General features: G+C 42.4%; 1 protein-coding gene across 1 annotated transcript; it reads right to left on the reverse strand.

The window, feature by feature from the left end:
- Positions 1-74: 74 nt before the first annotated feature.
- On the reverse strand, positions 75-19,929 carry LOC112068394 (regulation of nuclear pre-mRNA domain-containing protein 1A). The gene is made up of 7 exons (XM_024135538.1): positions 19,470-19,929; positions 13,156-13,285; positions 12,957-13,063; positions 10,496-10,587; positions 10,056-10,182; positions 4,034-4,209; positions 75-1,713 (listed from the first exon to the last, which is right to left on the reverse strand). The coding sequence occupies exons 1-7, from the start codon at positions 19,618-19,620 to the stop codon at positions 1,558-1,560; spliced, it is 939 nt and encodes a 312-aa protein (XP_023991306.1). The 5' UTR covers positions 19,621-19,929; the 3' UTR covers positions 75-1,557.
- Positions 19,930-20,323: the final 394 nt, after the last annotated feature.

The following is a 20,323-nucleotide window of genomic DNA, read 5'->3' on the forward strand; positions in this document are numbered from 1 at the left end:
AAAACTACAGGTAATAATCACCCCAGAATAAATAATTCTGGATTGATGCAGACAAACATGACAACAAGTCTTGATAGATTATCCTCTGTTTTGCTGTTTATTTGGTTCTGAGAACTGAACGCGTTACAACAATGTGTTTCAATGAACACTTACAATTCAGTCAAGTAAGTTATAAGGTATGGTTTTGCAAACAGTGGGCCCCTTCAAGTTCTTTAAAGGGCATAGCTGTCATAGGCGGCTGAACATCATTCACTAGAAGTTAAAACCAAGGGGCAGTAAATAATACAGTAAACAAGCACACAACACTGATGTCTCAACTCACTTGTTCCAAAATGGGAAAGGCTTCAACTATTATGAAGACCTTCAACTTCTATAAAGCTGCATCTGCAATGAGACTCAAAGATTTTTTGGAATGACTAGCAGGTCTTGGAGAGCCCATAACGACAATACAAGATAAAACCAATTGGTTCCAAGTATTTACATGCAACTTTGTCTATGTGGTAAAAATAAATAAATTGGTTATCCGCTTCAAGAACAATGTTTACAATGAACAATGCATGTTTCTGTTCTCAAAAGCTTTKCTCAAAACAAGTGAAACATATTCAAACCTGTTACTTTTAACAGTAACCTAACATTTCCCAACTATTTAATTTTACAATTAAATCTGGGCAAGAGAACTTCTCTGAACATGCTTAATTATTTTAAGGCCATTGATATAGAACTTAAACAGCAACAATCCCTGCTATTAGTGAAGCACCCAAGAGCAAGATCTAAAATCCATGAGCTGTGTCCACATAATGGGAATACTTTAGAGCAGTTATAAAAGAACACAAAGATAATAATATGTAATAAAATACTGCAGCTGATTATAATGATACAATACAGAGGGGATGTATTCATTGGGACAACTTCAGTATACAATTTCTGGTGCTATATAAATTCACTATACCTGTCGATACAAAAATAATATCACAACAATATCTTCCTGACCATTTTGGGGAGGTTGRGGTTAGATAGAGAGGGGAAAACAGAAGAGGAATATCATGGGAAGACTGTCGGTAAAAGCCAAGAGGGAATCACTGTATTCCCATGTATTCAGAGGAAGAATAGAATAGGGGAAGAAAGAGAGTTCATTATGTATGGAAAACCTGGGTCATGCCTTTCAATAAATATCAATAGATGTGAAAGCATAGGATATATCAATTCTATATATATTATATATCAGACGAATGATCTATTGTTATGAAAAGAATAAGAGGGATTATTGGCAAATAGGAGGGATGACATGACTGGTAAGAGAGGCATGGACAGTGTCAATCAGGGAGCAATGATAAACATGACTACATGGGGAAAGATAGGTGAGAGCCTAGGTCAAACAGTAAGTAGCGCAATGGCAAGATGGACATGGGCCATGTTAGGTTGGGAGATGCGTCAATCAAAGGTTATTAAGTGACTCTGATGTCCACTAAGTGAAGTCCAGATGTTAAACGATATGGTGAGAGATGTGTCAATCAGAGGGTGGGTGGTCAGTCAAGGGTGAAAAGCACAGGTGAACTGTCAGGCTGTGGGGTCATAAAGTTCGACACCAGATGAGGGCAGGTGCAAATGTCCACTGGTCACACTGGGGAGCAGAGCGAGGTCTGGTAGGTTGYTGAGACGAGTACGCAGCTCCTTCCGTACCTGGGTTACCCGTGCCAGCTTGTGCTTGTACTCCTGAAACAAGAGTAGGTATGAAGAGTGATGTGATATGTTTTGTACAACATACTTCGAGTGGGATACACTGTTCAATTATTAGACATAACCTTTTAGCACAATGGTTAGGGAAAGGGAGGGTTTACAAAGTAACTTGGGCACATCAGAGTAAACTGATGACATTCAATAATTTCGGTTTCATTGTGAAGTCCTATTTACTTTAAGTGGCATTAGAACATATTAAAGTATAGATTAGTGAGTGGACACTGTGCTGTGCATTCTTTCTCCATAGTTTTATATTACTAGTTTGTGTTAGGAATTGTTTCTTGAACTGAAAACTATCACCCTACTTCAACCTCACAGCATTGATGGCAAGGGAAATATTTCTGAAAGAACTTTACTATAGCCATTCTGGCATTAGTTGTGAGCTATGAAATCCTTTCATTAAATTTGAAGTGACAGAAACTAGTGTTTGATCCAGTCATGTATTTACTACAGAGAAAAACAGAGGCGTTTCCTTATCTATTTTTAGTGCAGTGTGACAAATCTAAATATTCAAATAAGCATTAAAGCCAAATGAATGGTACAGTATGGGAGAAATTAAACCTTATAGGCAAGTCAAGGATATGCTAAGGCCTGTAACAAAGGCCCAGTTTGGAAACAACCCCTTAACTGAAGTGTATGACTCCCCTACACAAATGGGTAAATACTAGGTCAACCCCCTATCCTCAGAATGGAAGAGTTAAACTACCCCTGTTTACACAGGCAGCCCAATTCTGATATTTTTCAATTATTGGTCTTCTGACCAATCAGATCAGCTCTGAAAGAGCTTCTGACCAATCAGATCAGCTCTGAAAGAGCTGTGATTGGTCAAAAGACCAATTAGAGGAAAATATCAGAATTAGGCTGCCGGTGTAAACAGACATGGTAAGTCAGAAAATAGCCATAGCCAATAGTACTGACACAAAGAGGCATGTGTTTAGGGAAAGGTGGTGGGCAACTCAAGTCCTGGGGAGCTGCAGCATTCAGCTTTTTCTTCCAGCCTGGCTCTAACACCCGATTAAACAACATTTTCTATTAGGGGTTACCCAGTATTAGTGATTTGGTGTGTTAGTGCTGGGCTGCAACAAAAGCCTGCACATACTACAGCCCCCTAGGGCAAGTGGCCCACACCTGGTTTAGGGGCTTCACAATTCAAATTGAGGAAACCAAAATCATATTTGAAGACCAGTATAAATGGTCACCATTTATACACCTGCTTAACATGACTTCAGACACTTTTACTACCCCAGTATGAGTAAGAGGTTATAACACTAACCACACCTAAATGCACTTAAAATAAATTAACAAAYATCATGTGAACCTGTCTGTCATAACTTTGTGCATTGTGTAGAACTTTTAAACGGCATTCAATMCCATTTCTCTGGTCTACTTTGAAGCTATGAGCTCAATGGCTATTTCCAATGTAAAGTATTTGGGTTTAGATATACAAAAATATGTAATGTGTATGCGATAACATAACAGGTGAAGTTGAGTTTTATGCTTAAGAGTTTAATGTATTATGTAATACCATAACTCAAGAGGTCTATTAAATAGGACTGGAGTCATTCAACCCACCACCACCAATATGCACACAAGTAAAAGCAAATAACAGCACTCAGATTCATTTTTATTCTCTTTTTTTTTCTTTATTACAAGAGATTTGTTKAACTGCAGATACATAGACCAGAATACTTGATCTTGCCGACTTCCTGTGGGTAAAGGCTGGACAGTTATGCATTCAGCAATTGCAAATACACACACATTTTACCTCCACCGTGTATTAGAAACCAATGGAAATAGATTGTAGTTGTTCTGCAAGTAATGGGGTGAGAGATGTCATCTTCGCTAAAGCATTGTGGGCCTGTACTAATCATGTGGATGACAGCACTGGAAAGTGGAGAGAGGCATAATGACTTGAATCCTAACTTGAGGTAAACATCTAACTCAAACTGTTGTGCAAATCTCCCACTGACATCAATTCAGGATTAGCATGACAGCTCCAGTTAAGCGTGCATCTCAAGTTTGGACATGGCCAAATAAAAATGTTTTTGTCCCATTAAAGTTTTACTCAATAAGGGACAGAACATGATACTTCAGAAGTGTTGCTTGTGGCAAAATGTGAGCAGTCCACATTCGATTCAATTGGAAACATTCAAAGCACACCACCTGAAAGGCTGAGGGGATACAGGATACAAACTGAGGAAAAATCCTGCTACAAAAACAGAACATGTGAGAGAGACAGAATGAAGCTGGAGAATGAGAAGAGTGTAGTGAAAAAATAAAGAGATGATTTACGCACTTCTAGTTTCTGCTCGTTCTGGGCCAGGCCATCCCTCTGGCTGTGTAGAAACAGGGTGAGCGTGCGTGTGAGCTGCCGCCGGTCATCGACCTCTGCCGCCAAACGTCCGCTGTAGTCTGCCAGCAGCATGCAAGCCTCTTCCACCAGCCTGGACAGGCGCTCACCCTGCTCTTTATCTGAGACAGGGAGGAGATAAGGCTTTCATTTCAGCTGAATGGGTTAATTGCGACAAGTGAGTGTCTCCAATGATGACAAACGATATCAAGCACTGACAGGGTGGTTGTAATGAGCATTTAGGTAAATCGGGTGAGGACTTAAGAGCCTTTCGTTACGTCTCCAACCTAACAGCCCTTTATCATTTGTGGCTGACTGAGTATTTTTAACATCTGTAAAATGAGTCTAGAAAGTAAAATGAGTCTAGAAAGTATTCAGACCACTTAACCTTTTCCTCATTTTGCTGCATTACAGCTTTATTCTAAAATTAAATATTTTCTTTCCCTCATCTACACACCCTAATGACTAAGTGAAAACAGGTTTAGAAATTTTGGGAAATGTATTACAAATAAAACTGAAATAAGTATTCAGACACTTGCTATGAGACTCAATTTACCTCAGTTGCATCCTGTTTCCATTTTACCTTTATTTAACGAGGCAAGTCAGTTAAGAACAAATTCTTATTTTCAATRACGGCCTAGGAACAGTGGGTTAACTGCCTTGTTCAGGGGCAGAATGACATATTTTTACCTAGTCAGCTAGGGGATTCGATCTTGCAACTTTTCGGTTAATAGTCCAACGCTCTAACCACTAGGCTACCTGCCTCCCCATTGATCATCCGTGAGATGTTTCTACAGCTTGATTGGAGTTAGGGTTGGACATTTTGGGGAATATCCAGAGGTGGAAACTTTCCATGGTAAAGTATGGGAATTAATATTAATACCATTTAAAAATGTAGATATTTTTTGCATTGGATATATTTACCATATATGGAGACAAACATTTTACCTTAAGTGGACAATTGCAAATGATTAAATCCTGCCAATAGAAATAAAAAAACAATTGTTACAAATTGAACTTTAATTAAATGACTTGACTCTTCACATGGGATGTTTTCACTGAACAAAAGATAATTTTGAATGATCCATCGCATCTCCCAAAAGTATTTTTAACATCTGTAAAATGAGTCTAGAAAGTAAAGCTTTGGTTGTCTTCCATGTCTTCTCCCTGGACCTCCTCAATGTCCACCTCTTGAACATCAGACTGAGGCCTCATGTCCCTTTCCAACCTTGAGGATGGCTCGTTGTCAGGCTCAAAAAGCCTCAAATTTGCCTGGATGGCCACCGATTTTTCAACCCATGTATTGGTCAGCCTGTTGCGTGCTTTGGTGTGTGTTCCCAAACAAGGACCAGTTGCGCTCTGAGGCGGCTGATGTTTGTGGGATTCAGAGGATGATGGAGGCAACAGGGGAAAGAGCCTCAGATCCACACAGTCCCTTCCACCAGGTGGCTGATGAGATATGTTGGCACGACTGCCATATTGCATCTCCATCCCAAAGCCCTTGCTTGGAAGTGTACTTCGCCAGACTGCCAAGAACCTTGCCCTTATCCAGGCCAAGGTGGCGAGACACGGTAGTGATGACACCATAGGCCTTGTTGATCTCTGCACCAGACAGGATACTCTTGCCAGCATACTTGGGGTCCAACACGTACGCTGTGKCATGTATGGACTTCAGGCAGAAGTCTTCACGCTTTTTGATGCATTTCAGAACTGCAGTTTCCTCTGCTTGGACCAACAGTGAAGTGGGCAGGGCAGTACAGATTTCTTCTCTTACATCTGCAAGCAGAGTCTGAACATCAGACAGGATGAGAAAACAAAATCTCTTCCAATCCTCATTGCCTGTGAGCAGAGGTGAGTTGCATACACAGCTTGAGCAAGACATTCATCAGCATTTCTCTGACTACGTTCCTCTATTGAGTAAAACAAAACCAAAAAACTTTGATTCCAGGAGGACCATGTGCTGTTGCTATTGATAGTGTCTGATTCATCACTTTCACCTCGAACAGAAGTAGAGGAACTTCTGTCAGAGGTTGCTTGTTGTGAGCGCTGAGGGAACTTTATGCACTTGGCCAGATGATTCTGCATCTTTGTTGCATTCTTCACAGTATTTGCAAATGTACATACAGTGGGGAGAACAAGTATTTGATACACTGCCGATTTTGCAGGTTTTCCTACTTACAAAGCATGTAGAGGTCTGTCATTTTTTATCATAGGTACACTTCAATTGTGAGAGACGGAATCTAAAACAAAAAATCCAGAAAATCACATTGTATGATTTTTAAGTAATTAATTTGCATTTTATTGCATGACATAAGTATTTGATACATCAGAAAAGCAGAACTTAATATTTGGTACAGAAACCTTTGTTTGCAATTACAGAGATCATACGTTTCCTGTAGTTCTTGACCAGGTTTGGACACACTGCAGCAGGGATTTTGGCCCACTCCTCCATACAGACTTTCTCCAGATCCTTTAGGTTTTGGGGCTGTCGCTGGGCAATACGGACTTTCAGCTCCCTCCAAAGATTTTCTATTGGGTTCAGGTCAGGAGACTGGCTAGGCCACTCCAGGACCTTGAGATGCTTCTTACGGAGCCACTCCTTAGTTGCCCTGGCTGTGTGTTTCGGGTCGTTGTCATGCTGGGAGACCCAGCCACGACCCATCTTCAATGCTCTTACTGAGGGAAGGAGGTTGTTGGTCAAGATCTCGCGATACATGGCCCCATCCATCCTCCCCTCAATACGGTGCAGTTGTCCTGTCCCCTTTGCAGAAAGCATCCCCAAAGAATGATGTTTCCACCTCCATGCTTCACGGTTGGGATGGTGTTCTTGGGGTTGTACTCATCCTTCTTCCTCCTCCAAACACGGCGAGTGGAGTTTAGACCAAAAAGCTCTATTTTTGTCTCATCAGACCACATGACCTTCTCCCATTCCTCCTCTGGATCATCCAGATGGTCATTGGCAAACCTCAGACGGGCATGGACATGCGCTGGCTTGAGCAGGGGGACCTTGCGTGCGCTGCAGGATTTTAATCCATGACGGCGTAGTGTGTTATTAATGGTTTTCTTTGAGACTGTGGTCCCAGCTCTCTTCAGGTCATTGACCAGGTCCTGCCGTGTAGTTCTGGGCTGATCCCTYACCTTCCTCATGATCATTGATGCCCCACGAGGTGAGATCTTGGCATAGAGCCCAGACCGAGGGTGATTGACCGTCATCTTGAACGTCTTCCATTTTCTAATATTGCGCCAACAGTTTTTGCCTTCTACAAAGCTGCTTGCCTATTGTCCTGTAGCCCATCCCAGCCTTGTGCAGGTCTACAATTTTATCCCTGATGTCCTTACACAGCTCTCTGGTCTTGGCCATTGTGGAGAGGTTGGAGTCTGTTTGATTGAGTGTGTGGACAGGTGTCTTTTATACAGGTAACGAGTTCAAACAGGTGCAGTTAATACAGGTAATGAGTGGAGAACGGAGGGCTTCTTAAGAAAAAACTAGGTCTGTGAGAGCCGGAATTCTTACTGGTTGGTAGGTGATCAAATACTTATGTCATGCAATAAAATGCAAATTAATTACTTAATCATACAATGTGATTTTCTGGATTTTTGTTTTAGATTCCGTCTCTCACAGTTGAAGTGTACCTATGATAAAAATGACAGACGTCTAACAATGCTTTGTAAGTAGGAAAACCTGCAAAATTGGCAGTGTATCAAATACTTGTTCTCCCCACTGTAGCTTTTCCTCCTACATTAGCTGCAGTGATATGTCTCCACACATCAGATCGTGTCAGTGGCATTTTCCTGTAAAGATAAGGAGGGAAAAAATGAGTAAAAAAAACAAATACAATTCCATGTATAGATATATAGTTAGGCAGTTAGATTAAACAACTCCTTTGTAAGATGAATGTTTTAAATTAAGCATGTATGGAAACAGGTGAATTAACACTCAGCAGGCTCAAGCAAGCTAAAACCAACATGGTAGCAAAAACTAACTAGCAGAAAAGATTTAAACACACTTTGCTGTAGGCTACTATTTTTTTAATTTTTTTAATCTCGTCTTAAAATATATTCACCTCACCCAGTATTGTAATCAAAACTTACCAGAAAGCATGTAGTCCTTGGCACAGACAGTGTAGTAGTGTGGGCTCAATAGCATCTCATTAGTGTGCAAGATCTTGAGAATCAGCTGTACATGTGATGGAAGAGTACACTGTGCATGCAGAGGGTTGCAATTCCATTGAATTGGGGATAGTTTAACCAAAATAAGCCACAAGACCTAGAATTGCCTTGTGTATCCCACTTTGATGAATTAAAACAAAATTCCCCAAACTTCAAAGGAAAGCTTCCGGAAATTTACCAGAAAGTTTCCGACCATTTGCAACCCTAATTGGAGTCCACCTGTAGTAAATTCAATTGATTGGACATGATTTGGAAAGGCACACCTGTCTATATAAAAGGTACCCCAATTRACAGTGCATGTCAGAGAAAAAAACCAAGCCATGAKGTCGAAGGAATTGTACCTAGAGTGCCGAGACAGGATTGTGTCAGGGCACAGATCTGGGGAAGGGTACCAAAAAATGTCTGCAGCTTTGAAGGTCCCCAAGAACACTGTGGCCTCCATTCTTAAATGGAAGTTTAGAACCACCAAGAATCATCCTAGAGCTGGCCGCCCAGCCAAATTGAGCAATCATGGGAGAAGGGCCTTGGTCAGGGAGGTGACCAAGAACCAGACRTTCACTGACAGAGGTCCAGAATTCCTCTGGTGATGGGAGAACCTTCCAGAAGTACAACCGTCTCTGCAGCACTCCACCCATCAGGCATCTTTGGTAGTGGCCAGACAGAAGCCACTCTTCACTAAAAAAAGTCACATGACAGCCCGCTTGGAGTTTACCAAAAGGCACCTAAAGGACTCTCAGACCATGAGAAACAAGATTCTCTGGTCTGATGAAACCAAGATTGAACTCTTTGGCCTGAATGCCAAGCGTCACATCTGGAAGAAACCTGGCACCATCCCTACGGTGAAGCATGGTGGCAGCATCATGCTATGGGGATGTTTTTCAGCGGCAGGGACCGGGAGACTAGTCAGGATCGAGGGAAAGACGAACGGAGCAAAGTACAGAAAGATCCTTGATGAAAACCTGCTCCAGAGCGCTCAGGACCTCAGACTGGGTCGAAGGTTCACCTTCCAACAGGACAATGACCCTAAGCAAAGAGCAAAGACAATGCAGCAGGGACTTCGGGACACGTCTTTGTATGTCCGAGTGGCACAGTCAGAGCCCGGACTTGAAACCGATCGAACATCTCTGGAGAGACCTGAAAATAGATGTGCAGCAACGCTCCCCATCTAACCTGAGCTTGAGAGTTTCTACAGAGGAGAATGGGAGAAACTCCCAAAATACAGGTGTGCCAAGCTTGTAGCATCATACCCAAGACTGTAATGCTGCCAAAGGTGCTTCAACAAAGTACTGAGTAAAGGGTCTGAATACTAATGGAAATGTGATATTTATAAAACTACGCAAAAACATCCAAAAACCTGTTTTTGCTTTGTCACAATGAGGTAGTGTGTAGATTGATGGGGGGGACAATTTAGTCAATTTTAGAATAAGGCTGTAACGTAACAAAATGTGGAAAACGTCAAGGGGTCTAAATACTTTCCAAATGTACTGTATGTGATTGAGAAACTTGCTAATTGTAGGGCCAACTAATCGTCAGTTCAACAGTTAAACAAACTGTAAGTATGGTGTCTGTCGTAGATTTCAGAAGACACTAACACGTTCCCCGAAACATCAAAAACTAGGTTATACAGAGCTAGGGCACTTGCAGGGGTCAGCACAGCAGTAGTTCAACGGCCAAGCCTCGCTCTGGAGTAGAACCACCCTCCTGACCACCCCTGCCAACAGCGGCACTCGGGAGCATTCCACAGGGCTGACTGTAGYTAGTGCAAGAGTGTGGGATAGAAGTGTATGCCAGGGCCCACCTGTGATCCTGTGCAGTAGTGACGTGTCCAGCACCTCAGCAGGCAGGCAGGAGATCCGCTGGCACAGCGCCGAGTCCCCAGTGGCTGCATTCTCCAGTTCCTGCAGGGCACGGATTAACTCTGCCGTCTGAGAGTGAGGGGTAGAAAAAGAGGGAAGGTGGAGAGTGAGGAAGAACGGGAGAAGAGAAGGAAGAAATGACAGATGGGGACAGATCCCCACATTGCAGTTAGAAAGCAGGCCAAACATCTAAGAAAACAAGGAACTAACAAAGAAACTCTTCTTAAAGCCATGCGGATACAAAAAAACATCAAGTGGGATACGAAGAGGTAAATGCAACGACAGAAAGAACCTCAGATCGGTTGACTGAACCTAGCCATTAAACAGCCCCCTCACACACAGTCCAGTCCACCCCCCTGTGAGGTCTTGGGTTGGCCTGTACCTGTGGGGGCTCTGCTGGGGAGCTCTGGGAGGCCAGGTTCTGGTCGTCCAGTTGAATCTCCTCATACGGCCTCTTCTTGGCCTTCTCGCCCACTGTGGAACATGGATACAGGGTGAGCGCTCATGGGAAGATGACAACACACTGATATGAACACTATGTCACATCCTTTGACACTGGCCATGTCTGAATACACATACCTCCGTCCTAGTAGGCCAATTGAGTACGCAATTTAAAAAAAAGTTTAACAGAATGTGACATTTAAAAAATCTAGTATAAATTCCTAGATGTCACTCATTTCAGCTGATCAATAAGATCTAGGGATGCGCTGCCGAAATCAACGACTAGCAGGAACAACGCAGTAACTTCACTCATTCCCAGTATAAGAAATTACTTCTTTTTTTTTAACTATGTGAATTCTCTAAAATCAAGTGTTTCAAAATGCCAGGATGTTCTACTTATTTCATATCGTCATCTAGTAGAATTTGATGCACACTTTTCCACAATGCATTGGAAGAGGTGGGCTGCCCTAGTGCTTGACTACTTGAAGAGAACTAGGGCCTAACAAAAACTAGGCTACTTAATTGGGAAGACGCCGAATAGCAAAGCTTCTGCCGAGGTGTTCAAATGTAGGCCAAGTAGTTTGTTCTCCCTAAAATGATCGAGAATGGCATCGTAGGCTACATATTTGAAAAAAGTAATTTTATTTTTGTGCACACTGAAAAGTGTTTGTTCTCTCGGTAGGAGCTTTTAAAATGAAATACTAAAGCATCTTGATCTCTGAACGCATCGGCACCGGGGACTCGGGATGTGGCTGCGTTATTGATGTCATGTTAAAATCAGTTTTTTTTATTTGAACATATGGAGAGTTACATTTTTGTAGGCTAGGTTACCCAATTAAATGTATGATCAAGCCTTAGCAGTCATTCTGAAATCATCCCCTATGATCAGTGCTTTAGTTTATTATGTTGCTGTCAAGCAGTTCGGAATTTGCGATGCACCCAATCGTCCATGTTTTTCCTGTGCAATAGCCTTTTGCTTTGAACAAGTTTCAGTGTGTGTACTAGGCTATTTGTAACATACAAATTATATCAGCAATTTGGTTTCACTTWTAAATGTTGAAATGGAACCAAATTCAGTTCGTCTTCAATCTTTTTTAAACAGGATAGATGGGCTATATGGTTTACTATGGTATAGGTCAGTTAGAGGCAGACTGAGTAGGCCTATAAAACTCAATTCCTATTCTATTCATAGTTTAGAGAAATTAACCAGATTGGAAGTGAGCTATCAGGCTGGTTAACGCAATGCACATCTGTCAAAATTGGAAAAAAATCCACCCCCACTCGGCCCTGCCMCTCATTAAGGATCTCTGTACTTTGCTCCGTTCATCTTTCCCTCGATCCTGACTAGTCTCCCAGGCCTGCCGCTGAAAAACATTCCCAAAGCATGCTGCTGCTACCAATATCACACTTTACTGTAGGGGTAGTGCCAGGTCTCCTCCAGACGTGACACTTGGCATTCAGGGCAAAGAGTTCAATCTTGGTTTCATCAGACCAGAGAATCTTGTTTCTCATGGTCTGCGAGTCCTTTAGGTGCCTTTTGGCAAAATCCAAGCGGGCTGTCATGTGCCTTTTACTGAGGAGATTCTTCCATCTGGCCACTACCATAAGGGTCTGATGGGTGGAGTGCTGCAGAGATGGGAAAACCTTCCACAAGGACAACCATCTCCACAGAGGAACTCTAGAGCTCTGTCAGAGTGCCGATCGGGTACTTGGTCACCTCCCTGACCAAGGCCCTTCTCCACCGATTGCTCAGTTTGGCCAGGCGGCGAGCTCTTGGAAGAGTCTTGGTGGTTACAAACTTCTTCCATTTAAGAATGATGGCGGCCACGGTGTTCTTGGGGACCTTCAATGCTGCAGACATTTTTGCTACCCTTCCCCAGATCTGTGACTCGACACAATCCTGTCTTGGAGCTCTACGGACAATTCCTTYKACCTYATRGCTTRGTTTTTGCTCTGACATGCACTGTAAACTGTGGGACGTTATATAGACAGGTGTGTGCCTTTCCAAATCATGTACAATCAATTGAATTTGCCACAGGTGCTCCAATCAAGTTGTAGAAACATCAAGTATCAATGGAAACAGGATGCACCGAAGCTCAATTTCAAGTCTCATAGCAAAGGKTCTGAACACCTAAGGTATCGGTTTTAAAAAAGATATAGAAAGATAAATACAAAATAAAAAAACTGAACCTGTTTCGCTTTGTCATTATGGGGTATTGTGTGTAGACATGAAAATAATATTTAATCAATTTTAGAATAAGGCTGCAATGTAAGAAAATGTAGAAAAAGGGAATGAGTCTGAATACACTGTTTTCAGATCAGAGTAGATGGAGGCCAGGACAAGGAAAACACTTAAGACTATGTACACACCCGAGGTGTCCGTTGGTTAGGAGGGTACTTACGCAGAACGTGTGAGAGCTGGTCCAATAGGTTGTTCTCATACACAGCTCTCTCCTGCCAGATGGACAGAACCCGGCCCAGCTGTTTCTTACATCCATCCTCTCCATCCCTGCACACACACGTCCAACTACCATCAGAAGGCTCATGCTCCAAAACCACRACAATAGCTAAAACAGCGGGAACCAGGTTTGATTATCTCACCTGGACACGTGTTTGAAGGCATCAACGATGACAGGAGCAAAGTCCTGGGTGAACTCGGGTCCTTTCTTCTTGCTGTTCTGGATGACATCGTTGGCAAGGTAGAGGAAGGTGAGCTTCCTGGATACCTTGGCTGCAGACAGATCACAGTCAAGTGTGGGAAACAGTCAAAGCAGAGTGATCTTACACAAAGCAACAGAGGCAAGTGTCAAATGCTCCTGCTGGGTTTCAACTCAGGATACCCTTTATCCCTTATTTTACTAGGCAAGTTGACAGAACACATTGTCATTTACAGCAAGGACCGGAGGAATAGTTACAGGGGAGAGGAGGACTCAGGCAGACTACACATGACTAACTTAGAACCCAGTTAGGTCTTAACACATCAACACTGGCTGACTAACAGCAGAACAGTATGATGCTGCATATTATAGCCAAATCTCCATTGCACACACATCATAACGCAGTTGACAAACAGGTGTTATATAGCTCTATTGTAGGAGGTGGCTCTGCCTTGAAGGTTTCTCCCCCTGAGCGATCAGCCTAAGTAAACAAAAAGCTGGACATGCCCGTCCCTGGTTACTGTCGTGAGAGAGCAGCTGGCCATGCCCGTCCCTGGTTACTGTCGTGAGAGAGCAGCTGGACATGCCCGTCCCTGGCTACTGTCGTGAGAGAGCAGCTGGACATGCCCGTCCCTGGCTACTGTCGTGAGAGAGCAGCTGGACATGCCCGTCCCTGGTTACTGTCGTGAGAGAGCAGCTGGACATGCCCGTCCCTGGCTACTGTCGTGAGAGAGCAGCTGGCCATGCCCGTCCCTGGTTATTGTCGTGAGAGAGCAGCTGGACATGCCCGTCCCTGGCTACTGTCGTGAGAAAGCAGCTGGACATGTCCGTCCCTGGCTACTGTCGTGAGAGAACAAAATCAGCCCAAAGTGAAACTACTAGGCTCTCTCACTAAGCCATTGCCCTGTACACTAACCATGAGTAGACTACAGGCAGGGCAATGCTAAGACATCAGATGCTATTCCCAGTCCACAGAAAAGAGTGAGCAGCTCCCAAAATACCAAGGCCCAAATGGGATATCATTGGGCTCTTTTAACCAAAAGAAAAAAACAGACCGCATCAAATAACACTCCTTAGCTCAACTAGCACAAAAGCTCAGATTTGTATTTAGGCAGTAGGCTTTAAAAACGAGAGAAAGCTACAAGTATCAGTAGGCAATGTCATACACAATGCAGATTGTCCTCTTCCCCAAAACATTTTACATAACATCTCATCATCAATTTCACATGGCAAAAGACCAAAATAATTAATTAGCCACCCTACAGCTGAATGTGGCAGTCATTGAATACCTGTGGGAACCTGTTGTAATCATTGAGACCTTGTGGCAGTGTAGTGTAAGAAATCCTTAAAACACACAAAAAAAAGTTCCATTAGTGTTTCCGTGTAATTTTATTGTGAACATTCATTGACAAAGCAGGGAATGTTGGCTAATTTCAGTCAACCTATTTCACAGATATAGCCCATCACTCATGTGCAGTGATGTGATGCAGAGATACATTTTTGGAAAACGTTTCCTAAGAGTCACTTTGCAATCATTTTGAACAGATGCATGAAGCATATAGGCTATAACCTACCACTTGATGAAGCCATTCCATTCCACAAGTCATTGGACGAAGGAGTCTTCTGTACAGGGGAGTTTAGTTMATGTCTGAACATGAACGCACAGCGCCTGCGGTACAGTTTTGGAAGCGTAAGGACCGTATCTTTCATATCAGCGAGAAATAACAATTTAACTAAAAGTTAAATTGATACACACCTTCATAGGGTTAGTGTTCCCACACGGCCATGACTCCATGCTACAGCGAGTGTTTACGGAAGACCGAGGGACTACATAGCACGCCGATCACCTGTGTGTAACGGCAGTCAGAAACATGCTGCAACTGAAAAATACAGTTGGTTGCAACCGCGATAATGCTGGTTAAAACAATTATGCATTTGTACAATTATTTTGATGTGATGAAACCAAAAAAGGGATTTACACTGAATAAACGCAACAATTTCAAAAGATTTTACTGAGTTCATAGAAGGAAATCAGTAAATTGCAATACAGTAATTAGGCTCTAATCTATGGATTTCACATGACTGGGACTACAGATATGCATCTGTTGGTCACAGATATCTTACAAAAAMAAATTATAAAGTAGGGGGCGTGGAACAGAAAACCAGTTAGTATCTGGTGTGACCATTTGCCTCATGCAGCGTAACATCTTTGTATAGAGTTGATCAGGCTGTTGATTGTGGCATGTGGAACGTTGTCCCACTCTTCAATAGCTGTGCGAAGTTGCTGGATATTGGCAGGAACTTGAATGCTGTCGCACGTGGCGATCCAGAGCATCCCAAACATGCTCAATGGGTGACATGTCTGGTGAGTATGCAGGCCATGGAAGAAATTACATTCAGCTTCCAGGAATTGTGTACAGATCCTTGTGACATGGGGCCGTGCATTACCATGCTGAAACATGAGGGGGAGGATGATGAATGGCACGACAATGGGCCTCAGGATTTCGTAAAATTGCCATCAATAAAATGCAATTGTTGTCTGTAGCTTAAGCYTGCCAATTCCATAACCCAACTGCCTCCACAGGGCAATATGTTCAATGTTGACATGAGCAAAGTGCCCACCCACACGACACCATCTGCCATATACAGTTGAAACAGATTCATCCGTGAAAAGCACACTTCTCCAGCGTGCCGGTGGCCATGGTAGGTGAGCATTTGCCCACTGACGCCAGTTCCGACGCCAAAGTGCAGTCAGGCAAAGACCCTGGTGAGGACGACGAGAACGCAGATTATCTTCCCTGAGACAGTTTCTGACAAGATTTCACATGGCAAAACACCAAAACTACCTGCCAAATTCTACAAAACGACATTGGAGTCAGTTTATGGTGGAGAAATTAACATTCAGTTCTCTGGCAACAGCTCCTGTGGACATTCCTGCAGTCAGCATGCCAATTGCGTGCATTGTATGACAAAACTGCACATTTTAGAGTGGCCTTTTGTCCCAGTACAAAGTGTGTAATGATAATACCATTTAATCAGCGTCTTGATATCCCTGTCAGGTGGATGTATTAACTTGTAAAAATGAAAGGCTCACAAAGAGGGATGTAAAGAAATTTGTGCAAAGTTAGAGAAATAATCTTATGGAAAAGAACATTTCTGGGATCTTTCATTTCAGCTCATGAAACAGACAACCAACACTTCACGTTGTGTTTATATTTGTACAGTATGTTTCTAGAACCGTAAAGGAATTGAGAATCGATTCACATTTAGAAGTAGTATTTACAGTGCATTCATAAAGTATTCTGACCCCTTAACTTTTTCCACATTGTTACGTTACAGCCTTATCCTAAAATGGATTAAATTGTTTTCTCCTCAATCCACACACCATAACAAAGCAAAAAACAAGTTGACATTTTTGCAAATTTATTACAAATTTCCTGAAACACATTTACATAAGTATTCAGACCCTTTACTCAGTACATTGTTGAAGAACCTTGGCAGCGATTACAGCCTCAAGTCTTTGGTTTGACACACCTGTATTTGTGGAGTTTCTCCCATTCTTCTCAACAGATCCTCAAGCACTGTCAGGTTGGATGTGGAGCATCACTGCACAGCTATTTTCAGGTCTCTGTCCTGTTGGAAGGTGAAACTTTGCCCTAGTCAGAGGTCCTGAGCAGGTTTTCATCAAGGATCTCTGTACTTCGCTTCGTTCAACTTTGCCTCGATCTTGACTAGTCTCCCAGTCCCTGCCGGTGAAAAACATCMCCACAGTATGATGCTGCCTCGTACATCCTTCACCGTAGGGATGGTGCCAGGTTTGCTCCAGACGTGACACTTGGCATTCAGGCCACAGAGTTCAATCTTGGTTTCAACAGACCAGAACATCTTGCTTCTCATGGTCTGAGATTCTTTAGGTGCCTTTTGGCAAACGCCAAGTGGGCTGTCATGTGCGTTTYACTGAGGAGTGGCTTCCATCTGGCCACTCTACCATAAAGGCCTGATGGGTGGAGTGCTGCAGAGATGGTTGTCCTTCTGGAAGGTTGTCCCACATCTAAAAGAGAAAGCTCGAGAGCCCTGTCAGAGTGACGATCGGGTTCTTCGTCTCCTCCCTGACCAAGGCCCTTCACCGATGGCTCAGTTTGGCCAGGCGGCCAGCTCTAGGAAGAGTTGGTGGTTACAAACTTCTCCTATTTAAGACTGATGGCTGCCCATGTCTTCTTGGAGACCTTCAATGCTGCAGACATTTTTGATACCCTTCCCCAGATCTGTGACTCGACACAATCCTGTCTTGGATCTCTACGGACAATTCCTTCGACCTTGTGGCTTGGTTCTTGCTCTGACATGCACTGTCAACTGTGAGACGTTATATAGCCAGGTGTGTGCGTTTCCAAATCATGTCCAATCAATTAAAATTTGCCACAGGTGGACTCCAAGTTGTAGAAACATCAAGGATGATCAATGGAAACAGGATGCACCTGAGCTCAATTTCGAGTCTCAAAGCAAAAAGGTCTGAATACTCATGTAAATAAGGTATCCATTTTATTTAATACATTTCCTAAAATTTCTAAAAACCTGTTTCAGCTTTGTCATAGCGGGGTATTGTGTGTAGATTGAGGGGGAAAAAATGTATTTAATACATTTTAGAGTAACATGCTGACCAGACAACATGTTGATTTTGTCCTCCCACAGACGCGATCAGGACACGCAGTTTGAAAWATCAAAACGAACTCTGAACCAGCTATATTAATTCCGGGACATGTCGAAAAGCATTAAACATTTATGGTAATTTAACTAGCTAGCTTGCTGTTACTAGCTAATTTTCCCTGTGATAAACAGTGTTGTAATCTTATTAGATGCATTAGACTTTCCGAATGCACTGTAGCTGCCAGAGCCAGTCTACCTCTGAAAATAACATAAGGTCCTTGGACCTTAAGGAGACTAACATTACTCCTTAAGAACATCTTGGGCTAGCTATAACCCACTTACATGTACATTTYTTATGGGGAGCAACACTGACCCTAGTGCACCCTGATGTTAAGTAGAACATACTAGGAAATATGACAGTGAAGTGGAGTCCCAATGTGAGGGGTTCTACCTGGTTTTAGGACTCAAATGAGTAGCTAGCTAATAGTTACTGCATTCTCATTCACTATCAGAGCAATCACTCCAATGACCCAACTTTGAGATATATGGAATTCAAAAAGTATTCATACCCCTMGAATTACAGCCCAAATTCAAAATTGATTTTTATTCTCACCCATCAACACATACAAAATAACCCATAATGACAGTTTAAACAAGATTCTGTTGTCGAGACAAATTGCACTCGTTGGCCTGAATGCAAATCCTGAACGCAAATCTGTGTAAAGAAGATTGCCCTTCCCAGCCGCTCCCCATCTAAATTCAGAGTTTGAGTAAATATGCAAGGAAAAACGTGAGAATCTTCGAATCCAGTTGTGTAAAGCTGATTCATACCCAAGACGACGCAAAGCTGTAATCACTGCCAAAGGTGCTTCTACAAAATACAGACTCAGGGGTGTGAATACTTATGGAAATCACATTTCTGAATTTCATGCAATACATTTGCTACAATCTACTTGGAATTCAGGCTGTAACAAGACGTGGAATAATTCAAAGGGAATACTTTCTGAAGGCAYTGTATTAACTAAGCAGTTAACTAAATTGCAACTTCATAAAGGACTTGAGGTAACGTTACCTAGCTAGCCGCTGGCTGGCTTGACTGGGGCCTCGTGCCAGTCTTGTTGTCCTTTCAAGCAATACCTTAGCAGGTTGATTGTTAACCGACTATCCCCAAGCACCGTTCCAGCGAGTTAGAACTAGCGTTATTGTTAAGTTTGTTAACTAGCCTTTATTTGSACTTAATTAGTTAACTACTGTAAGCTAGTTACACAATTGACAAACAAGTTAGCTAGTTAGTAAAGTATCCAACCGCCAGTAGCTGACAAATTGACGTTATTTAGATTACGTTAGATAAATTGATGACACTTAGTAGATTGTGATGTGGCCAACGACATTTGGTGTTTGTTTACTTGCAACGCTTAGCCATCTAAGTTGCTAACATTTCTTGTTCAGCTAACAGTAGCTAGCTAAAAAGATTGCAAGCTAGCTAACCTTGGCAATTGTTCGTTAACATGTTAGCTAGCTACACTTGATATGAATGACTACACGGTCATATCTAAATATAAGATACATGTTAATATTGATGAACATACTTTACCTATAACTAACTAATATTACCTTTTTTCAATTCGTTGAACCAAACGTTGACGATGGTCTTAGAGTGTTTTCTATGATGGATAAGCCAAAGTGACAGTGTCTGAACACTTTGTTGGGAGTTGCTAAGCTCCGAAAGTTTCTTCTCCAACGCTGCCTCTGAAAAAGCTGACATGTCGACGACTTTTGGGGAAAACAGATATTGGATGCTAGCTAGGGCCTACAGCTAGCTAAATTAGCAATCTGGCTAGCACGCGATATGCTTGTGCAAAAGCTGCAGACCTGCAAGTGTGTACGGACGGAGGTAGGGTCACTTTGCCCTCTTTATTTACGTGCACGTCTGTTTCTGTATTTAAAAAAAGATCCAGCCCTGTAAGTGTGTACGGACAGAGGTAGGGTCACTTTGTCTTCTTTATTTACGTGCACGTCTGTTTCTGTATTTCCATTGGTTCATTCTAGAATGAAGGCGGGATGTGGCTAGTAAAACGTACCACGTTGCATTCTTTTTACATTCTCGTTACATTCTCATGAACTGTGTTAGCAGCCTGGTCTCATGGACTAGACATATCATGGTAAACGTAATTCCGGGGTACCAATTAGTCTAAAATGTTATGTTTGGTATGGTTACAAAACACAGAAACTTACTTTTAACCCATCTGTACTGTATATTTCAAGATATGGCATATGGGGGTGTAGTTTTCACTACACCCCCAACTTGGAAATCAATCAATCTGCCATCATTAATACAATGGAAATATCTAATGATTTACTATTTAAATATTAAAAGTGTGTGGGCTACAGAGAGAAACAAAATGGTGCAGTTTCAGGCCATGTGGCAGAAAGTAATGCGGGCATTGGAGATGGGTGTGTGTGCTAGT

The sequence above is a fragment of the Salvelinus sp. IW2-2015 genome, unplaced genomic scaffold, assembly GCF_002910315.2.
Source record: "Salvelinus sp. IW2-2015 unplaced genomic scaffold, ASM291031v2 Un_scaffold495, whole genome shotgun sequence".
Classification (NCBI taxonomy): Eukaryota; Metazoa; Chordata; class Actinopteri; order Salmoniformes; family Salmonidae; genus Salvelinus; species Salvelinus sp. IW2-2015.